This window comes from Streptopelia decaocto (assembly GCF_964273445.1).
Source record: "Streptopelia decaocto genome assembly, chromosome: 6".
NCBI classification, from domain to species: domain Eukaryota; kingdom Metazoa; phylum Chordata; class Aves; order Columbiformes; family Columbidae; genus Streptopelia; species Streptopelia decaocto.
The window spans coordinates 46,306,562-46,329,436 of NC_138660.1; the positions used below are offsets into that span (position 1 = coordinate 46,306,562).

General features: G+C 44.2%; 2 protein-coding genes and 1 long non-coding RNA gene across 8 annotated transcripts in view; 1 reads left to right on the forward strand and 2 right to left on the reverse strand.

Moving 5' to 3' along the window:
- MAP3K20 (mitogen-activated protein kinase kinase kinase 20) overlaps positions 1-9,584 on the reverse strand; it is an 89,618-nt gene extending 80,034 nt beyond the window's left edge. For 2 of the 6 annotated variants that reach the window (XR_014184276.1, XM_082055079.1), the window contains exons 1-2: positions 9,346-9,474; positions 2,648-2,837 (exon numbers count right to left, since the gene is read on the reverse strand). Coding sequence is in view for 5 of the 6 variants with exons in the window: in XM_082055079.1 (XP_081911205.1) it covers positions 2,648-2,806 (159 nt within the window). In the remaining variant the exon portion in view is untranslated. Of the gene's footprint in view, positions 1-2,647; positions 2,838-3,086; positions 3,130-3,455; positions 3,490-8,180; positions 8,284-9,345 lie in introns of those variants that run through there. The other 4 variants (XM_082055075.1, XM_082055076.1, XM_082055077.1 and 1 more) reach the window with 4 other exon arrangements.
- LOC309440874 lies at positions 9,189-15,316 on the forward strand. Its single transcript, XR_014184277.1, has 3 exons — positions 9,189-9,419; positions 12,780-12,874; positions 14,066-15,316. It is a non-coding gene; the product is annotated as an uncharacterized lncRNA (long non-coding RNA).
- Positions 15,317-17,128: 1,812 nt separating this feature from the next.
- RAPGEF4 (Rap guanine nucleotide exchange factor 4) overlaps positions 17,129-22,875 on the reverse strand; it is a gene marked incomplete at its 5' end in the record, with an annotated part of 149,789 nt that continues 144,042 nt past the window's right edge. Inside the window, 2 exon segments of the mRNA XM_082055080.1 lie at positions 17,129-20,744; positions 22,267-22,321. Coding sequence (XP_081911206.1) covers positions 20,617-20,744; positions 22,267-22,321 — 183 coding nt within the window. The 3' untranslated portion in view covers positions 17,129-20,616.

Here is a 22,875-nt window from a genome sequence, read left to right on the forward strand (position 1 = left end):
AATGGCTTTGTTTTACATGTTAGAACTTGTTAGCCACTTGGCCAATATAAAGCCTTCAAGACCTTTGCTGTCTTTGATTGGCTTGTTTAATAAAATGAAACACAGATACAACATATTTGCAGGATGATACCGCAGCTCTATTGACTAGGCTTGTGCCCTTGGACTCGGCTAGCACAAAATTCCTCTGAGCAAGCTTTTCCCAACCCTTCGCTGTTTTTCCTTTAGTCACTTGTTATGGATTATTGGCAGCAGTTACCAGAAACACAAAACAATCAGTCACGGAGTTAAAAGGACACTTCCTTTCAAATAAACCAGAAAGGGTAATATCTAGTCTTCTGGACTAAATACAACCACTCCAAATATCTACTAAACACAGATACATAGAGCTATGGCAAGTTATTTTTCTACTGCTATCAGAAAAGCCATTGACTCACCATGACTTTCAGCACAGATCCATCACAGATGTTCATTATTGTCAGGACTACAGATAAACATACTACATATGTAAACAGACTGACAGCCATAAGGGTCTGAAGAGGCTTTTAGGCCACTGAGGTTGGCCTCTGGTACATCACAGGCCACTATTATTCAGCAAGCTGCTCTTGTGTTGAGCTCAACAGCTTGACAAAAACAATCGTCCAAAAAGACATCTCAGTGTGAAGACATGAAGACATGGAAAGGATTCTCCATTTTGGTTCCTTCCCTTTGTAGTCTGCTCCAAGCGTTACTCATCCTCCCTCCATATAATTTGTGCTTTATTTCCCATTCTAATTTGTCTGGCTTCAGATCCCAAACATTAGTCCTTACAATAACATTTTGCACTAGATTAAACGAGTCCAGCATTTTCTCCATGTGAAAAAGCAATTTTTGTAAGCAAGCTCCTATTTTTTAATTCTCTAGGGTTTTTGACAGACAAGTTCTGGCAAAACGCGCTAGACTTATTTAAGGCATCATCACTTGCCTCTCTGCTGCCTCTCCAGAAAACTTTCAAGAGAAGGTGCCCATATCAAGCTGCTCCCAACTATAACCCATTTGTTAGTTTAGGCTGCAAATGATGACCAGTATGAAAGAAAACAAACAATTTTGTGCTGGAAGGCTCCCATCAACTCATCCTGATGGGTGATGTCCAGCATCCCCTCCAGACATACACACCCCCACGGTCCCCCTGCTTTCCACTCTGAGTGTGTTTCGCAGTCCTTTGGACTACCCCTCCAGTTTGTTTACATTCTTTTAAGCACAAAAGAACTGGGTCTGCACCTACAGCCTCACACCTATTTCCCCAGCACCACATTGCAAGATAAAGCCTGTAGGTTCTTACAAAAGACTTGATCCCTATTTGGATATGCAAGGGCATCAACCTAATTTGCCTAACACCATGATGATCTGAGCTCTTAATGAGTTGCAAGTCTTCATTAATCCCTAAATAAACCCTTAAAATTATACTAAATTCTTTCCAGCATATGGTTTCCTTTTCCTAGTGCGTATCCTGTGTTCCTCATTACTCCAAGCTGAACAGTGCATTTGGCTGTTCAAAGAAAAAAAAAGCTTTTCTTGAATGGCCCAACTGCAAGACTTCTGACTGGCCTTCTTTCTGCATCATTTCCCATTCCACTAAGGTTTATGCCGTCACAAGAGGTAGTAATATTGGGTTTAAATTTTTTTTCAAAAATGCCTGAAGTACCTAGCAACAGGTCTAGCACAGACTCCTGTGTAATCCCACCAGAAACACACCTATTCAACCAAGATACTTCACTGACCACTACGGAGATGTGCCAGCCAGTTGATTTTTAAGGAGCACATTACTGATACTGCATAGCACCAACCGTACTTGTCTTGGTGTATCTTTTGATATTAACAAATAGTAAAAATCAAGAGAACAGTACAAACCGACATTGGATGGAAGGTGTACATCTCCCAACATTTTGGAAAAATCATTAGATTCTTCCAAATTATTTTAGATAGCAACTCGCTTAATCATGATCAAGCATGCTTATCACATCACTAAGCATGATATAATCATGCTAACTTTGTTGCTGCAGCAGTGGATGAACTTTGGTGTCATATTAATTACTAAGCATATCATCCGTAGCACTGCTCTGCTGTCCTCCAGCTTCTGTCTTCCTAAAATACTCTGAGTATGTTGTATACAAGCTAGATATAGTCACGCTGGAACAGTGGTCCAGTAACCATGCTGTACATCACTACACTGGTGCGTCCTCACTGGTGGTCACTAGCAGGGAGACTGGACCACTCTGAGGACCACGTACAGTGTCTCTGCTGGGGCTGTACAAAGCTGAGGGCCGAGAGGATTCCTATCTAGCAACGCGCCCAGCAGTGTCAAGGGGAAATTACTAGCTCCACAGCTGCAGCGTCTCCTCAGGGCCAGGGCAGAGCTGCTAAACATGAAAAGTGGGGGAGGACAGTATAGAAACAGTAAAACAATAAAACTTTAAATCTGAGACACCCTTGGCTGGGGCCCCCTCAGTACGTCTTTGTTGTAACGTCATCCAGTTGTGGGGTTTTGTAATTAAACAAACAAGAATTCCAACGTAGTTTGCCTCAATTAGCTAGAGGATGGAAAGCACTGGAAAAGAACTTCTGTCCTTGTTTGCACAGCAGACAAAGTGAATTAAAAGTAACCTCTTACCTCTTTTTCTATTTTCAGCAGCTTCTTTACAGCCACCTCCTTGTCTTGAGAAATCCATCGTGCTCGGTAGACACTTCCGAAACTGCCTCCACCGCAGTTCTCAAAAAACTGCAAGTCATCAAATCTAATTTGCACAAATGAAGCACTGGTAGACGACATCTCATAATGACAAAATATACCACAGCAAAACCTGTGAAGAGAAAAGCTTTCATTAACCCATATGCTCCGTGGATTTACGGACTTTCTTACCCATGCTCACACAACCCAAAATCAGAGCCTGTCACCAAAAACATGCTACAGTAAAAGCCATGGGGCACAGGAGGAACAGAGCCTGGGAACTCACACTCCAACAGCCTGTGCAAATGTTTGCATAATTTGCATGAGCTATTACAAACAGCTGGGAGAAAGAAATCACTAAAGATATTCCTCATAGTGATACCAGTGTTTCCCGAACACCGTGGATGCGGCTCTGTGGACGGCAGGCACGCTGCTGCCTTCCCCGAGGTGAGCGAAGCGCGCTGGGACGCACGCTCTCTGCCCCAAGCTTGCCTAGCAGCTCCGGCACGCCAGGCACGCCAGCTCAGCTGCCGCCACGGCCAAGCACCGACGAGGCGCACGCCGCCCCGGCTGCACAGGCAGCCTGCAGGCAGCACCACCTGCACACCGCCCCGGCACGGCGCACACCATCCATCCCGGCACGGCGCACACCATCCATCCCGGCACGGCGCACACTGCCCCGGCATGCGCAGGTTGCTGGCGCTTGGGGCCAGGCAGGAAAGCTTCACGCAAGGATGTGGAAAAACCTGACCATGGCAAACGTCTCTTCCTGGGTGACTCAGTTCTGTTCGCGTGTTGTAACAAAGCGCAAGTACATGGTAATTCAGCTGGGTTACAAGATGTGAAATTCTGCAGCCCGTGCCAAGGTTGGTGTCGGCAGTTTTAAGAGATGATCCCATGTCTGCTGCCAGAGGAACGGAACGTTCTCCTTGGAGATTTCACAGCAATAAAGCTTGTGCTCGTAGTGAATTTCAAGACACGTTATCACCTAAATGCATGAACAATGACTAATCTAAAGTTTCTTTTTTTGATGGTGTAAGATCAGGAAGCCCCAGGTTCCTGGTGTGACTGCAGAACACAGGCTCCTGCAGAACCGTCTGCAAGCCTGCTGTGGGACTGCTTCACTTTCACCAGTTTAGACAAGGTAGTTTTAACTACCAGCATAAGTTACTACACTTGCAATTAATGAAAGTAAACATCAGCATAAAAGGAAAGAGACAGTTGAAATAAAACAAATAAACCAAAGACACTTCGGGTTGCTGGTGAAAATTACACCTCCAATTACACTGGTCTAACTATAGCATCAAAACATCTCGTGTCTCTGGGAGCCTCCAATCTATAGGGCTTTTTGAGATGGAATCCGCACATGATGTGTTGCCCGAGGCGGAGAACTGCACCTGTAATACACTGAGCATTGCCAGCTGCCAAAACCCCTCATCCCAGTCCCTTCTGTAACAAACACAAAATCATAATTTCCCCCTGCCTGGCTCTCCTGAATGTGCAGCTGATGTAATGAAAAATTTTGAGATACCATTAGACCAGAAATTTCTGGTCACTATTTGGCTGCCGCTGTTCTCCAAATGAGAGATGAAGATGCCAACATAATTTTCTGCATATTGCGTAAGATAGCATAGAGCCTTTTCTGAAACTGCCTGCTTCGTTTCACACGTCTTCACCACCCAGAGGGCACAGGCAAGCACTGACCCGACCCCGACAGCTTCCCTGCGCTCACAGAGGCCCGGCGCTGAGCAGGGGGCAGGCTCCGAGCACGCCTCTCGCCCACAGCCAGCCTGCAGGGCTCAGCCAGGGAACACCACGGCTCCTTGCTCGGCTCTGCGAGCTGGAGCAGGGGTTACCCACCGCATGGGAAATAACGTCCGCTCTTCGAGCACCCTGCTGGCTCCCTCCCCAACACGAGTGCCTGAACTCTTCTGCCGACCTTTTGTTCTTGTTTTAACCTTGTCACTGTTGTTGCTGGATTTCCTGCCATCCCAGAGCCATCTTTTGCACTGCCCTGCACACACTTTCTTCAGAGAAAGCTCAAGGGAAACGAAATTGGTCACTCCTGCAAATCAGACGGGTGGTGAAGCCAGTGTTAACTTTTTGATTCTTTGCCAGTCCTGCTTAATTAGCAGGTCTGCATAAACAAGAGCTCATTTGCTTTATTTACTCCACCAGTTGCTCCAAGCTAGCACTGTGTACACAGTGTCTCAAGCAGACGTGACACTTTGTAGACAAGTAAAATGGGTCAGCTTCCCAATCCAGAGACCTCACAATTTAAGGCCATAGCCCTGCTCACATTTAAGCACATGCATAATTATGCTCCAGTGAATAATCTCCTTACTGACAAAAGAATTATTCAGGAGAGTAATGTTACTCATAGGCAAAAGCATATGCACTGACTGGACCATAAATTTACCAAAAACTGTGAACAGCTGATAACAGATGGTTGTGTTTGGGATGACAGAAGGAACAGAAAATCCAGAGGAAAGAAAAATACATTAGAGGAAACATATTTCTGGCCTTCGCTATCTGAATTCAATAGTTTTGAAGAGCTGTCAAATTATTTTATATTATTGTTCACCCAGAAGAACCAAATCATATGTATAAACAAGTAAGTGATTTGACTTCTGAAAGTTACACTAACATAGGAGATGTTATTCCAAGATTTCACAGAAAACAGACCTCAAAATGGTACAACACACACAGCAGACACTTGATAAATACAAAGAAGTACTCTTCTGGCATGTTCTCCTTGCTGCTTAAAACTTTACCTAAACATTCATGCAATCGCAATGCAGTGGCCAGCACACAAGCATTTGCAGAAGCTACTGCTTGTTCTTTTAACAACCTTCACAATTTCAAATGTATCTAAAGCAGTCAATCACTTATAGGCACCAGCATAAAATACAGTAACATAATTTAAAGAATGATTCACTGATTTGTATCAGGTTCTTCCAGATACTTTTTTTCCAGAGAAAGTAGAGGAGATTTACATGGGACACTCCTTATTTAGAGATCTGTAATTAATGACAGCCTAAGTTAGGGATACAGTTTTCTCCTTCTAGATGAAAGAACAGACCTGTTTAAATATTACTCCATGTTTTCAGATGCAAGGTAGTTAATCCTCAATTAGACAGATCAATCCCTTTGTTATGTTTGAGAAAACAACTGTTTAGAGTAACAACTGCATGTGACAAATCCACACACAATTATTAATTTGTCATCCTGTTATAAAAGATACTTAACAATCTGAGTTTACACCATTGGTTAAGGAAAAAAAAAAATCAGGTATTTCATTAACCTCCATAATCTTACACGTGCATCAGACTGAAGTGCATCGTTCCAACAACGCATGGCACCTCTTTGCCCCTTACACTCATGCAGTCAGGAGAGCAGATAGTCCTCCCAAGAGGGTCTCCAGGCCTGGGCAGGGGCACTGTGGCCATTCCCCTGCACGCAGCGTAACAAATCTTTGGCATCAGCACCGACCCTCCCCACGGACACAGTTCTGAGTGCTGAACCACTACTGTCGGGTAGCTGGGTCAACTGACTCAGTTGCTTGTCAATGAAATGAAAACGTGACAATTCATGAACTGTGAATGACAGGTATTTAAAGAAATCATTTGATTCTTGGTTATTTTAATTATTCCTACGGGCTCTTTTTTGGGGGGAAAAAAAAGAACTTTCTCCTTCTTCTGTTTTACTTCTATTGGTTAACATAAGCTTGTAATCTTGCAACATCTCCACGTTCTCCTGTGTCTTTTTTTCCCCTCATAGTAACTTAGAGCATGCTGTTAGAAACTGTTCATTTCACACTAAGAAGAAACTGATGTGAGATGCATTTGGCAGTATTTAGCATGTCGAGCTATTATTTAACATTATTTAGCATCAGTATTTAACATGTCAGGACTCTGTTACACAGAGTCACTTTGCAGCAAGCTGTTAAGCCACAACAAGCCCAGCTCAGGAGCAAGTGCTCGGTGTAGGAAACCATCCGCCACCCCTGTCTTGTTGTGCTTACAGTACTTTAGAGGAGTAACCTGTGCAGGGGTCCCTCCCAGGACCCTGCTGGAGTCCCACGCCTGCTGCTCCCCCCCACTGCCCCTCAGGGAGGGAACCCCCAGCAGCCAGGTAGACGGTTGCAAACCAACAGCACCACAGGCTGCCCTGCCCTGCGCCCCAGCGCAGCCACGCTGGAAGAACCCTACGCATTCACTTGCACCACCTCCCAGCTCCCCCAAACCAGCCCACACGGTGGCCAAAGTGCCTGCCTGCCCAGCTCTCTGCTCTATCCCATGGATGAGCCAGAATACCCTACTGCTTGTCATTCAGCTGCTGCTCCCAGAGAGCTTCCACCAAGGGGCTTGCGTGTTAGAGACAGCAGGCAGGAAATAATTTAGCACAAGTTGCACAGTAACTACAACTCAAATTTTGCTTAGAGCATGGCTGCAGAACTGAAAATTGCATCCCGCATCTTGCTTGTGCACCTGACGCTGCTTAAATATTCGATTACTCCAGGAAAACCCTTTGTAATTTACTAAAGGGAACAACCACGCAACTTGCTGCCTTCGCTGTGTGGTTCCACGAAGCAGGATTCAGTGCTTCTTTCAGGAAGGCACGCTGCCAACATATTGCCAATAAAGTAGTAGCACACTACACTTGTGCTATCTTAAAATACACAGCAGAATGTGCCAAGTTTCCTTATTTGGCAAAACAGCTCTTTTGCTTTCGGGATCTTTGACCATCCATTTTTAGACCCAAATCATCCTTTGTATCCAACATGGCCTACAGTCCTTGAGTGTATTAACCTGGACTTTTGCAGCAGCATATTTATTTAGCCTTTAAAAACGAACAAACAAACAAAAAAACACACTTCAAAGCCCAAAACATGGTTAATCACTGTCTTGCCTAAACAGAAAACAGGAAAGGAGTTACAGTGATATGAAATTACGAGATACTGCAAAAATAAGGTTTTAAAACGAAAAGATTCATTAGTCGGATCATGAACTGCAGAAGGATAAAATGCAAACAAACTCCAAGCATATCTCCAAATAAAATATATCCTAATCTCCAAATCTCCCAATGATTTAAATTAAAGTCAACAATCATTACATTTCCTGAACTTTCTTAATTAGACTCAGCAGCAGCCCTGCAGATGGTTAGACTGGACGCACAGCTCTGCCTACCTTGGTTACAGAAGCAACAACATTAGAGCCTGTCCTTTGTCAGAGCCTAAGAATTCTGCATAACTTCCAATAATAACATCTCTAATTTTATTTGAATGTATATAGCCATCAGTGCTATGGAGAAAGAGCTCAACTCGGCCTAAACAGTTTGAGTACTTCAGGAAAATAACTATTTTCCACTCGAGCTGTATCAATGGCCAAGACCAAAGGGTTTAAAGGCTTCACTTTAAATAGAAAACATTTTACCTCAGAGAAAGCCCTGACTGCTCACTTTGCTTATATCATACCTCGTCAGCAATGCCTGCCAGGAACATGCCTGCAAGAACGACAAGGCAGCTGAACCTGCACCCTCGCTCCTCGCGCAGGCACGACTGCGGGATCCGGGCCTTGGTTTTGGCAGCGTTTGGCTTCTGCCTTCTCCGTCAGCAAGCCGGGCTCCCCAGGTTACCATTATCCACACAATGCCGCCGGTATGCAAAGCACATTACTGACAGATAAAACAAGTCAGCTTCTGAGGACTTACGATTTCTGGGCAAAGTCCTGAAAACATCTAACTGCATGCCTCCAGCAGAAAGCTATGATGTTTTCAGGCAGTGACCCAGTTAATCCAGTGCTTTCAAATTATTTCTGCTTCTGGAATTTAGAAAAAGTAATGATCCATGGCTTTCCCGATGGCTCTGTCACTAAAACTCACAGCACAGCACACTGGATAGAGTGGTAATGGATGGCTCACACACACACAGACTAAAAAAAGGCATACTGGTGGAAAGGAACTAACTTGAGTGAACATCGCAAAAAATAATGCCCGTTCACTTAAAAAAAGAGCGGGAAAAGGAAAAAACTGAGGGAAGTCAAGTCATCCTTCAAAGCCCAACCTGACGGATTTAATGCCCAAAACAAGAGAAAAACGTGGCAGGTGCAGGCAAAGGGAACGTGTTTGAGAGGCCGTCTGAGTAGCGGAGAGGTGACCAAGCGTGGCGTTCCCCGGCCCGACGCCGGCTGCCCCCGGCCCCGCCAGCCCCGGGCAGCGGCAGCCCCTGCCCGCCGGGGGCCGCTCCGCACCGGCGCAGCCCCGCGCCCTGCCGGGTGCCCCTGGGCCGACACGGCCGTGCGCTGCCCGGCCAGGCGCGGCTCGCCTCCCGGCCCCGAGCGCCGCCCGCGGGACCCCCGCTGCCGCCCGCGGGGGTTCGACCGGCGGCGCGGCACCGGCCGGCGGCTGCTCCCCGCGGCGACGCAAGGTCAGGCCGTGCGGCGCGACGGCCGAGCGCCTCCCCTCAAGGACTTTCAAAGTTCCTCCAGCGGGTGGGAAACGTCAAACCCGGCGGGGGCACCCACGGCCCGGCCGCGCTCTCCGGACACCCCCCTCCGCGCAGCGAAACACGCACCGGCCGCGCCACCACCCCCAGCGCTGCCCCCTGCCCGGGCGTGGCGGGGGCACCTCGCCCTCCTCACCTTCCCCGAGGGACTCCGGGCTGGCGGGAGCCGAGCGGCACGGATCCCGGCGCCGCCAAGGGAGGTTGGAACCGGTGCGTCCGCGTCTCCCGCTCCGTCCCCTGCGCTTCCGGTTGGTGCCGGGGAGCCGGAGCCGCCGCCGCCCCCGCGCCGCCTCGCAGCGGCGCCACCCCGCGCTCTGCGCCGGGCCCGCGAGCGAGGCGAGGCCGCCGCCTCCGGGGAGCGGGCAGCGCGGCCGCCCTGCCGAGAGGGGGCGAAGTGCCGCGCCGGGCGGGCGGCGTGCGAGGCGGCGAGGCGAGGCGTGGGGCCCGAGGCCTGGCGGCCGCCCGCGCTTACCGCCCTGAGCTCAGGAGTTTCGTGAACCGAGCGGGGCCCGTCAGCTGGGCTGGCTTGGGTTCGCCAGCGCGGCCCCGGTGCTGCAGGTTGGAGGGAGCCCTGGCCCCGTGCTGCGCAGCCATGGTCGCAACTTTGGGAGCACAAGTGCCTTCCTTCCACGGCTGCAGCTTCAGTGACAGGCAACACAGCTAGATTTATCTGAAATTATTACCAAAATGATCGGGCGATAGTAGTTTTTGAAAATGTGTTCCATTGTTCTTGTGCCACCAGAGCTGGAATGCTTTTACCACAAGCAGCAGCATCTTTAAAGTGCTGAGTGTCACCTGGGATTGCTGAGCTGCTGTGGGCTGGTGAGGGGGCTGGAGATCCCCAGGAGCAGGAAGGAGCAAGGTTGTGCCGCCATAGCCAGTCCTGCTATTAGGAATGTGGAAGAAGAGGGGACTTGACTGGAAGTGCAACTACCCCCATCCCTTGTCCATATTCCCCGGCTGCCTGCAGGGTGATCATCTCAGGTCAGGAAGAAAACAGACAACCCTCTGCACCCACAGACACTCTTGCTTATCCAAGCGTTTCAATGGCATTGAGGTACTGTGCTGCTGCAGAAAACTTTTTGCAGATTGAAAATAAGCTGTCACACTTAAAGGAAGTGACTCAAAAGACTTGGGGGCAAACAATTTTTCTGCTGAGGCAAACATATCACGTGGCTGTGACAGTACGTTTTTCGTATCAGTATCGTGCAAGATTCAGTGCCCATCACCGCTGTGCTGCGCTCCCCAGCGCATCTGCTGGCGTCTGTGTACTGTGGGTTTGCATTCACTGGAGAACCTTGCTCTTGCTCGCTCTTATGTTTAACTATTGTTATATCTATGTGTAGATCTGCCATATAAAAATCAGCTGTGTAGCACAATGAATCACAAAGATGTGTGCAGCATCACACTGAATCATGTACATTAATTGTACATCACGAAGATGTATGGTATCGAGGTGAATCATGGAAGAACAGCATTACTGATGAATCAAATACAATTGTTTCATGAACATCAGAGGCTTTTCCCCAAGGTGTGTTACTGGCATGAGGGAGTTAAAATAGTGGAGCACAAGTATACATTCCTGGGCATAAAATAAGACATATTATTTCTACTGAGCCATAATAACTAACCGCAGTAAAGTTCAGCAAGATCTTAAGCACTCCATGCGATAAGTACACGAACATGGTAAGAAATTCAAAAGCAGGTGCTGGTGACCCCCTTTCACCCACCTGGCAGGTTCAGTGTTGCTGGGACAAGCCGTGAAGGAGGTCAGCAGACTCTGGCTTACCCTGGATACCGTGCTTTCCTGCACTTTATGTCTGATCTGAAAGTTCTTGTGCTTTGTTATGAGTTGATCTGCTGGTGAGCCAGGAGAAGGCTCCAGACAAAGTCAATCAAAGGCACCACATTTTAAAAGAAAGCACAACTATCAAATGCAAATCACATGAAACTCAGTCTCTGGACGAGGAGAGGTGCTACATACTTAAATGCTGTGACTAAGATGTTTATCCTTCCTGTCTGAGGCAATTGCCAATTAGTCAAATGATTTTAAAATCTAATTAAATGTTAAATCACTCGATTCATAGGCATGTGCCTTGGAGAGCAGAGAGCACTTGCATTGAGAGGTCTCTTGCCTAGGGCACCTTGTCCAGGCATTTTGTCCAGGGCTGTGTATCTGCAAAGCTGGGATTTATCATGTCTGACTTTAGGCCCCGGTTGCAGAAAGAGATAAACTATTCTGGTAGCGTATGAGAAATGTGGGGGTGGTTAATATTTCCTACTTCAGGAGTAGGAGTGCAGAGTCTGCATCAGGCACTGCGTTAACGTGCCACTGTTTAAAACACATAATTGCACTTGCTTTATTAGAGGACATGAGAGAAAAAGCAAAGGAGCCTGTGTGAGGACTGTCCAACCCCAGCAGTACACTACTGTGAAGTGGGAATTGTTACAACAAGGTTTCAGGTGTGCATTTGGGGGGTTGTATTCCTTTGGCCCTCCAGCTAGTGAGTCTTGAGAACAAAAAAATTAGCTAGAAAAGATCAGAAACTGGAGTAATCGGAGTTTCTTGGGTGGCCATAATACCATACAAAACAATAAGCCAACACAAGGCAATATGGTTTCCCCCGTCTTTCTGACGCAGCAAATTCAAACTGAGAAACTCTAAGTTAGTTCTGGAAAACTCCATCCTAATCTTAGGCTTCTTCAATTTATATGGAGCAGGCAGAAAAATAAAATATTTAAAAGCTAACGAAAGATATTGTAAAGCCACACCAATTGGCAAAGGATAAAGACAGCTCTTGGAACTTTTAACTCAATTTTAATGTTGCAAGGATTCATATGAATTGTCTCTTTACATCTCATTGCCACACTGGGTCTGGAATGACGTCTCGCCGCCTTTCAACATGGAAAATATAGTTTCATGTGTACATCCAGGTGATTTAAATCATCCTGCCTGCCAAAGGCAGCAGCCACACCCCTCCCTGCCCGGCCAGCCCCATTCCTGCCGCCGCGCTGCCCACCGCGCCGGCTGCCAGCCGGGAGCTGCGCCGCGGCAGCCTCGCTCCTGGGGCGGAAAGCAGTCAGTGTGCACCCAGATCTGACTGCAGGTCATCAGGCAATTCCACAAAGACCCGTGCCAGCGCAAAGGCAGGAGAGGAGCTAGGGTGGATAGGAGCAGCTGAGAGTGGGCAGTCTGGAAGTGCTTTGTTAGCGGTAATGATGCTTTACGCCAGCTTAAACTGTATGTGAAACTCTAGACGCAGTTAATTTGGAGGTGGACACCTGCTCCGTATTTTTCAATTCTCCCTCAAGACAGGCTCAGAGTTCAGCTCAGGCTTAGTAGTGAGGTTTCTTTGAAGCACTTCTGCTTCTCTGGCTGCTATGGCTGGTCTCCATTTTTAGCTTTAAAAATTGGCCAGAAAACATGGTGGGGATCATGCCTGAGATAAACTAGGATGGAAGGTTGTACACACGTTGACATAGAAGACATAGCAGTAATGTATGTCTAGTTTGAGCAACAGTAGCAGTAACAATATGGTAGAATTAATTTTATGCCATTTGTACCATCAGGTTTATCACGTGGAAGAGGTGGACGAGTGGCTCACCTGAAAACCCTCTCTGCATCATTACTGTTGCTTGTGCTGTCCAGACTGAAATTCATGCAGGTATGTCCAGATATGCTGCAATCACACACCTCTGTGGTTACACCCCAAAACATAACTAGCAGGGTTGGTTTCTTGACTAAAAGAGAATTTGCGTGGTACAAGTAGCTGAAATAAGCTGCATTTAGTCTTTCTGAGAGATGGCAAGTGGATAATCTAAGGAATTGCCTTTGGATTTGGCTCAGAGGCAGCCCTGCCTCTCCTGCAGTAAGTGACACGGTGAGTGTGCACCCACAAGCACGCCCTGTGCTGCCTGCAGCCCCACACCCGCACAGCCCCGCTGTGCTGCCCGTTTGCTTCAGCAGCCTGGGCTTTGCTGTGGGTAATGGCTCATTCTCGCCTTTCATAAGGGATGAAGAAAGAGTCTGTACTAACCGTTATACACCTCTTAGAGCCACACAACTGCTATTTTTTTCTGCTCTTGTTTTCTCATGTATTTTTTGTATTAGAAAAATAAGGGATTTGTGAAACTGCCTATATTGTATATTTAACACAAAATTATAAATATATATTATAATAAAATATCAATTATTAATTAAATATACAATTATTAAGCACAGAATTATGAAATGCCTACTAGAATGATAAAACACAGGCATTCATGTGGCAGAGAAGCCTTGTGTGCAATGCACGCATTACATGTGGATCAGATACCTGCTTTGTGCATAATGGTTTTCAGAACTGGCAGGCTACAGCTTGTACACTATTTGTCTTTTGATCCGGCATGTGTGCTGTATGAAAGCACATATAACTTCTACAAAAATGTCAATATAATTAACAATGAGATAGCAATGAGATGGCAAAATATTAACAAGAAATATATTTATTGATTGTTTTACAAGAATGATTTTCTTATCTTTTACCGGCACCACAATTTTTAGCTGATCATTATACTCAGCTGTAATCCACTTACTAGTACTCTGCTCAGTTACCATTTCATTGCATACTTTTAATTATATATATAGCTCATACTCCTTCTTGTATTAAATTTTGTGGTCCAATAGATTCCATTTGGTGTTCTAATTTTGGCACAGTTTTTCTCTAAAATGTAATATGGCTTCACACTGTTTACTTTGTTTTAAAGCTGTATTGAATGAACTGTTGCCGTGCCCATTTGTGCTTTCTAATCTGCACTACTACGAGCTCTGCTGAAGCAATGGAGCTGTCATTTCCCTCGTAATTCTTTTCTAATAGGTTGCTCAGTCATAGGGAGTCTGGGGAGAAGCAGTCACAGTTCCACTGCTGAGGACCACCAAGGGAAGATGACGACACAGAATATTCAACAGCTGTATTAAAGTATCGTATGCTTTTTTCTTTATTAAAACAAATTAGTATTTAACTATTTAGCAAATTTACTTATCTTTGAAAGTAAAGGCAACCACTGGAATAATGAAAACTTTGACCACCCTTGACAGGGTGTCTCTTTGAACTAAGAAGAAAATATTACCTCCTTTTAACGTAGTATCAGCAGCTTACATTTTTCTGTAGCTTGTTAAATCCAGAGTACATTAATTAGAAACAAATCTGTCTATTGAAGATCCTGTCTTTTTCTCTTTGGATTTGGAGATGAAATAAGACTAGGAAATGTCCATAATATTAGACTGCCTCAGAAAAGCCCTTAATCTAGATAAATCTGTTTAGCCATATCATCTCAGTCCCTTTGCCTGTGTTTCCGAAAAAAGGTGGTCAACCCCCCCAAACACAAGCACACTATTAACAACAGCTAGTTGTGACAGGAAGGGGAAAAAAAAATCAGCGCAAACCTCTAACTAGTTTCTGGCAACAGCACTAACTGGTCAGGAGCATCACAAAGGAGTTTCATGCCAGACAACTGGAACAGGAGAAACATTAGGGCAGGAATTACAAATGGAAGGAAACGTTAGATTTCAAACAGACACCAGGCAGCAACCCGCCAGTGCCGCAGCCCTCAAGGGTCAGTCCTGCAGAGAATGAGGACATCTAAAGAAAACCCAAGGCAACACTGGCTCTCTGTTGTCTGAGAACATCCACAATGCCGCCAACGGTACTCCTGCGCAGAAATAATGTACACCTGTGAAAAACCACAAAGAGTCAGCAAATACAGCTCGCAGATTCGCTCGCTGGCTCAGACAGCATCTGAAGAAAGAACTATTTAAAAACACAAGAGGTGGTGTTATAATGAGGAAACCATGGAGAGCAGAAAGCTTATGATTATTGACAGAAGTTGATTAAGAAGTGGATTATTGTCTGTTAGGATGTTGGAGTATCTACTGTCAGCTCTATCCTACATATCTTTATGTAAATTTCCTTTAATCGAGGTATTCATTTACAATCATTATTTTAATTGGTAATGTGCTTTATTTACATTTGAAAGCAAAAAGAGGAAAAAAAAATTAAACATGACTGGCTGACCCCTGCCATGTGACAAAGGCTTTGCTTTTTGTCACTCCGACCCAAACGGATTAGGGCCAGGAAATAAAGGTCAGTCTCTTACCAGCACCCTTGTGTATCACGTTTTTATTACATGGAGTTTCCAAGAAAAATATTCCAATTTGTGTCAGTAATTATGCATTCATTCTGCATTTTCCTGTAGTTTTCTGAGTTTAGTTTGAATCAGAAATTACCTTTGAGTACCAAACCTATTAAAAATGAACCCTTGATGAAATGTCCTTCAGCAGCTGGATGTAAATGGTAGATTTTGTAGCTATACATGCTCTTTTTTTGCCCTTTTAACTATAAGAATCTTCCATCTTACAATAGTCCCACCATCACTTGAGTCATAAACCGCCAAGACCATGGTTGGATTACATTATTTGATGATTTTACAAGTTATTTTCTTATTTAGGTGCTGTATGAGAGCTGTGTTTTATTGCTAAAGCAGTGCACGGGGCAGATAAAGAAAGAGCCCGTCTTACATGTTATCTGATGCCGTGTAGATAAATGCATGGAGGACGTTCCCCAGGTGCTCCCGCGGCACACTGACCACCGCCATTCACCATGCTGAGAGGCTGGCGATGGGGTTTAACCCCCACCCGTGGCAGGGAGCTCCCTGCGGTGCGGGAGCAGGTTTGGGGCGGCAGTGCCCGTTCCTGAGGTGGAGGGGTGAGGGGCCGGCCGTGCCATCCCCCCTGCCTAGGGCCAGCCGCCCCGCAGCACTGCCACGGGGTCACGTCCCAGGGTGGTGGGGGTTCCCTGGGCACGGCTACGGCCCTGCAGGCAGAGCTCTGCTGGCTGTTTGTGCTCCAGGTGGAGACAAGCTGCGGTAAAAGTTTCTGGTTTAGTAATTTTAATGATAACTTTTTAATCTGGTCATTATTTTCTGTGATTGCTAATACCTTGACCTCTGGTGACAGCTGCTGCTTGTGCCTGCTAAACTTTAATGCGGGCCGCAGTAAAGAACATTATGATTATTTGAAAAGGCAGGGTGTAATGCATTTCAGATTAACAGGGAAAGAAAAGCTATTCAAGTTAGAGGTTCACTTTGCCATATCACTCTCTATGCTGCTTTCCTTATTATCAGTACAAAAAAAATGAAATGAGAATAGCACGTCTTTTAATTTTCTTCCACTATTACCTCTTGATTTGCATTCAGGGCTCCCAGAAGAAATACTGAATTCAGAGTAGTCTATTTAAGCTGCTTGGTGTTTAAAAATTGCAGGAAGAGGTTAAGGTACTGTATATTATGCAGTTGACCTTACTAAGAAGCTATGTTAACAATTTAGACTTATAATTTTCTGCCGTTACATTTTGTTAACTTTTTTTTTTTTTTTAAAGCAAAATTCATTATCTCCTTTGGTATCCTGCAGGTTAAACCTATTGATTTCTCTCTAACTTATTTTGTAAGATTTCTAAATTATATTTAAACTTTTTGTACTTAAAAGTTTATTTTTCCAGTGTCTCCTTGAAAAGAGAGATTTTTTTGGTCTCTGTTGCTCTCTTTGTACTTGGTCTGCAGAGGCCATGTGCCTTCACAGCACTTTCCTTAGGAGAAAATCCCAAACTCTCCATCTGCAGAGTCCTGCAAGTACATTTGAACTCTTTGATTTGGCACTACCATGTCTTCGTGGCTCATCAGGTTTGAAGATGATGTCCAGGGAAAATATTTTGGATCCTGCCTTTCCCAAACAGTAGCAGCCTCCTGGTAAACTGGATTCAGCCTCCCTGGGTTTAACCTTTGTTCCCTGGCTCTGTGTAGCAATGGCCAGCACCGGGCCTGCTTATTAACAAAACCAGCACATCCTAACACAGCAACAATAGCGAAATGCCCCAGGGGAGAGGAGAGCTGCACCCTGTGACCCATTAGGCTCTGGAGCCCTAAATAGAGGTGTTTGTTCTCTCTACTGCTGCTTGAGCAAAAAACCATGTCAGCAGTAGAACCCCATAATGTAGAACATTTTCCAAAATGCCCAAGGTATCACCCTCCCAGCTCTGTGATCCCCGGCAGCGCATGTTTATTGTGGACGCTGCCTCCCAGTCACCTCTCATCTAAAAGCTACAGCTGTGACTCTGCCAGTAAATGAAACAGGGACAGGGGCTCTGGGGCCTGAGGCCAAGTGGCATGGACTGGCCATATTGGCATGGTATGACCTGTGAGCCTCCGGCACGATCGTTATTTTGAGCAGGTTTATATTTTTTCAGTCTGCAGTGCTGAAATAAGGAGGGGGCTGTGCTGCAGCGGCCCCGAGAGTCAGCAGGTACGAGGTGTCTCTCCGCCAAAGCAGGACCGAGTTGCGACTTGCAGCTGCAAGCACAGGGCGAGACAGTATGGGCGTTTTCACATTTCAGTGTTTCCTCAGTTGCTATTCATTCTTCACGCTATTGCAACAGTTGCTTAGACTTCATACAGCGAGAGCAAGATATTGACAGCTGCCTTCCTGTTGTAAAGCCAACACAGAGTGAGAGAAGCCCAGTATGGATCCCAGAGACAGAAGACAGTTTTTTATTCTTTAATCTCTAGGTATGTAGACAGTGATCAGCACCATAGCAACTATCTGAGCCACTTGAATGAGTTAGATACAGAGATAGCAACACTTGTTATTTGTACAGCACCCTTTATTGGAAAATTTTTAAATGCCAGATACCAGTTTAATTGAGTAGGTAAACTGCATTCATTTGTTGATATGGAGATGCCATAAAACCTCTGTTTGTATTACTGGCATATATCTACACGACAGAGATTGTTTGGCAACAAATAAGTAGAACAGTTAAAGATTCTAAGGAATAAAAGGATAAAAACATACTAAACGGATGAAGAATTGGTCCATGTGCAGAGCCAAGCTGAAAGCTGCCAGATTTGTAAACCAGTTAACGCAGAAATAAATGAAAGTCCAAACAATAGGAACAAATCTGGAACACATAAAATAATGAACTCAAAAATTTTATAAATTGATTGTAAAGACAAAAACATCTTCTGAATTAATTGTGTCCCTGTAGTTTATTCTACTACATACTTTGCTTCTGGGAAGATTCTGTATCTGAAAAAGCTGCATGAAGTATATTCATAGAGCAGTATAAATGGAAATAAGAAATATTTCTCACTTGAAATAATAAGACACAAATTTGTCCCTGTGTTATTTGCTGGTTTCCCTCTGAATCATCTTGAATGTCTAGTCAGACAGCAAAGTTAAACTACATTATTTCATCATGCTGCAGAATATTTCTTAACTGTGTAATTCTTTCCTTTGCAGAATGCAGGTACTGAGCAGATAGTGGTTCTGTGTGTCAGCATTTCCCTGATGACTCTCGGCTTTTGCAGAATTTATGTTTTGACTAAAAGGATGTAATTATTTTTATAGATATAAAAATAAAATCTTTACATGTGTACTGACTCCACACAGTCCTGGTCAACACCAAGTGTACTCTGTATCTGAGGCGAAATGGAGACTATATCAATGAGGTCATCTCTGAGGCTTAATTATGAGATAATAGTTGCAACTTCTAATTTCAGACTTAATCAGTTTTATGTCATCCAGCTCTGCAGAGCAGAGCTGGTGTGAACGCAACAGGAAAGACTTTTGCCATTTGAACCTCACCATTGCCTTGGCGCACGCCTGGCCACCGTCGGCGCTGGCCCAGCAGCAGCACAGCTTTCCCGGGCAGCACCCGGGCTGGCACAAATGAGCTCAGAGGGAAAGGGTTCCCACCAGATCCCTTCCACCGGCACAGCCGCAGCACCTGACAGATCTCCCTGGGGCAACTGAAGCCTCTGGAGCACCACACGAGCCCACAGCTAAAATCCTGTCCAAGGTAACCTGTAGTGTTCATGTTAATGACCAAGCAGGACAAATTAGTCAGATAGCTAAAATGAAGAATGCATCCCTTATTCATTTAAACCTTTCCAATTTAATTGCTTTCTGTCTTTCCATGGGAGGGTGGGGAGCCTCCTTGGAATCTCTAAAGAAATCAGACCAAACCCCCGGTGTTACATCGCTGCGAGACTGTCATCCCCTGCGGCAGGGAGGGACCTGGCTGCCTTTACGTGGGTCACCCACATCACAGTGCCTATGGGCTGACTGCAGTTTCGAGGCTCAGCAAATGACAAACAAAGTTTGCTGTATCAGCCAATTAATAGCATCAGTATTTATGCAGGAATGAAGCTGGAAGTGCAAATAAGGCCAGCGACCAAACCTTTCCAGCAATTACATTTAATAAGGTACTGTGTGTTATTTACAGAAAACATACATCACACAATTCCTACACATAAAATGCACACAAAGTATAAAGACAAAAGCTGCACTCCCATAACATGCTAAACAAAATAAATAAACCAGAATTATTTTGGCACAATAGCTATTCCATAAATAAATATTTCAGAACATAATGAATTAACATTTATTTACAGTCTATTGAAAGTGCAAAACAATTGGCTGAAAAGATATTTGTAAATGTTTAAGACCAGAAAGTATGTGTTAACCAGCCACAATTAATTATAGCTGAAGTTAAAGGTTTTAATGTCCAGGAAATTACTCTCTTGAAATCTGTTTTGTGCATATTGTGCTCTTAATGAACCAGTCCTTTGCTACCTTTATGCTATTGATTTCAACAACCTTACTAGTGTAATGGAATTTTGTAAAAACCTGACTGGTAGTTTAAAAAAAGAAGTAAAATGTAAACACAGATTAAATATTTATCATTCAAAATATTTTCAGTCCTGTCAGCTTTCTGAAATAGCCACACTGCTTGCAGTAGTAGGCAGTGCAATTAGGATTAGAAATTTTTTTTGTATCTGTTGTATTTCAAATGGAAATATTTGTAAGTCTTCTCTGAATGGAACTATACCTTGGACCGCTCTTGAACCCACATTCTTTCACCAGATGCTAACATACATCTTCTACTGAGGTCAACAGTGGCTGGGCAAGCTAAACGGATGATCAGTTTTAGTCCTGACCTGGAGAATAAATCACAAAATGCAGATTTTTAATTCGGGAGAAAAACACCACCTCCCTTAGAATTGTTAGAAGCTTTCTGTGCATTTTTTCACTAACTATTCTATTTTATCTTTTGCCTTTTTTTATCCATATGAGAAATCATTCACTACACTTAAAGATGAATTAACAGTTCACAACATGGCTACCCATACAGCTACAGTGCAAAAATTCTTCCTCAGCCAGAGATCTCTGACAGGCTGGTACATTGTGCGTTGCCCAAGACCTTAGAATAGGTTTTTGCTTATTTTTGTAGTGGCAGTGCGGTAGCAGAGAAAGTGAAGTTCTTAACAAGTGACCTTGACAGGATAAAAGACCATTTCTCATCATTGCTTCAAATGTTTATGCTCGACGCGGTTCTAGTCGGTGAGACATCTGTGATAAAGTTCTCTGGTTGTCAATCACATTTAATTGCCGCACATAGCTCCGAACATCCTGATGGTTCTTATTAGTTAGGGCTGCGTCGGGATCTGGTGAAAGAGAAATGATGTAGGATTGATACACTTAAATGAACAAATCCCTCAACAGAATGTGTGACTCTTTACAAGCTGTCACAGGAAACACCAGATCCTGGTGAGTTAAAAAGAAAAATATTTAGAAATCACTCTCTTTGAAACCTTTCCTCCGTATCTGATAGTCTTTCTGGTTACTGCCCCCACAAATTAACTTTTTTCTCTCAGATATCCTTGGCTACATTTACTTAAATTGATGGTCCTTGGTTACAGTTTCATACATCGCCTTACCAGTCAATAACTATAAATTATGTAGCTAACTAGTCTGATTTAAAGCTGCCTGTCTGCTTTTGAACCAGCAGCTTTCACACATATTCAAAACTATAGGATTGATTTATGCCTCCTTTCACAAAATATTCCCATTTCTTGCTCTGTTAAATATTTGTAACACTGTAGTGCTCAGTGGCTGCCCCATTCAAGCCTCAAAATTTACTACCTGTTTACATTACTTAACATAACTGCATTATACCTACTCCAAAATCAATTATGAAATACAATTGAGTTAAAAATCTGAGTATCTTCAGCCTCACAGTGAACAACTTAAATTTTAATGAAATATGTGTTAGGTAACTTGAACTTCTCTAAGAAAGATACTGAAGTGTCTACTCTATATAAACACATATACACAAAAAGCATGGGACTTAGATATGGTACATCTATATGCTTATGTTTTATTATGTATGGTGAAAATCCACTTCCATTTCTAAATATGTGGAGGTCTCACTAGTGCTTAATACATTAAAAGTAAAAGATACATAGCCAGAAAAACCTTGATGGTGATGGGGGGAAAAACTCCGTTCACTTGATCTTCTAGAGTTAAACTTTGACTCAAATGGAAAGCAAACATTTGTATAAAAATGTATTGTTTTATGTTACTTATTCTGTTCTTTGAGAAAGAGGAAGGCTGCTGTGAGGCAAACTGAATGAACCTCTGAAGAAATGCCAGTGTGACTGGGATTGACAGCGTGCCTGAGTGAGACCCACACAGCCAGCCTGTTGGACCATACAGCCCTGTCATCTTACGTGGCCTCAGGTACAGTGTGGTAATTGTACTGACAAACAGGTTTTAAGTTAATCACCTTATGCAGTTATGTCATTTATAAATGTCACGTTTCCAGCTTGGTTTCCTATAAAAACAGGGTTTATCCAAGCAAGTATCTTGCGTATATCTGTGTGCTGCTGTCTGCTAGCCTTGTTTCAACCCCTTCTGAACCCTGTGGCTAATTTCAACCAATTCTAATTTGGCAGATGTGTGGAGACCTCACAGATATTTATCCCCTTCACATGCTTGGAAAAGAGATGGAAAAGGGGTTTATTAGAGCTTCCTAAAGGTTATTTTACCCTGTGAAACAGCAGAGGATCCAAACATGGAAGAATCACTGGAAACCAGGCTTTTGAATATTAGTACACACAGAATTAGTTGTAATTACTGTAGCTACTGATGATAATGCTGACTGTGCAGATGTTATAATACACTTACTGAAAGACTGGCTTCGGCAGAATTTCACCGTCCTGACAGTGTTGGCAATCATGCGCTGGAAAGAAAAGATGGGATGCAATCAGAGAACAAGCACTGTATTTCATCATCATTTAAACGAAGCACCTAACTGTGCCTGAGTGTGAAGACATATGCCAATAAAAGCAGTCATATGAATGAAAATATAATTTTAATGCTGATACCCTCATATGTAGGGTGTGATTTGCATTTACACAGACTTTAAATGAGCATAAGTGTAATTTACATGCGCTCAGAGAACCTTTTCCCTTGCTTGGATGCTATAAAAGGCCTCAACTAAGAATGAAAATCAGCCCTTTCGATGTGCATTTATTTGGTACCATTTTCCCACATCAAAAAGTAAAAGGAATATCATGTAGAACCTCTTGGAATATGTACATGTTAATTTTAAGACCATCAGTTCCTAACAGCAAGGCCATTTCTAGAGCATACTCACCAATTAATGAGCTTTCAGCCTTCATATGAGTTTGTATTTAAAATGCAGCACCCCCCCCCCCCCCCAGGAAAATGACACTGTAAAATGCGCATCTGAGGGTGCACGTTCAGTGATTCACTCTGGAAGTACGTTCGATC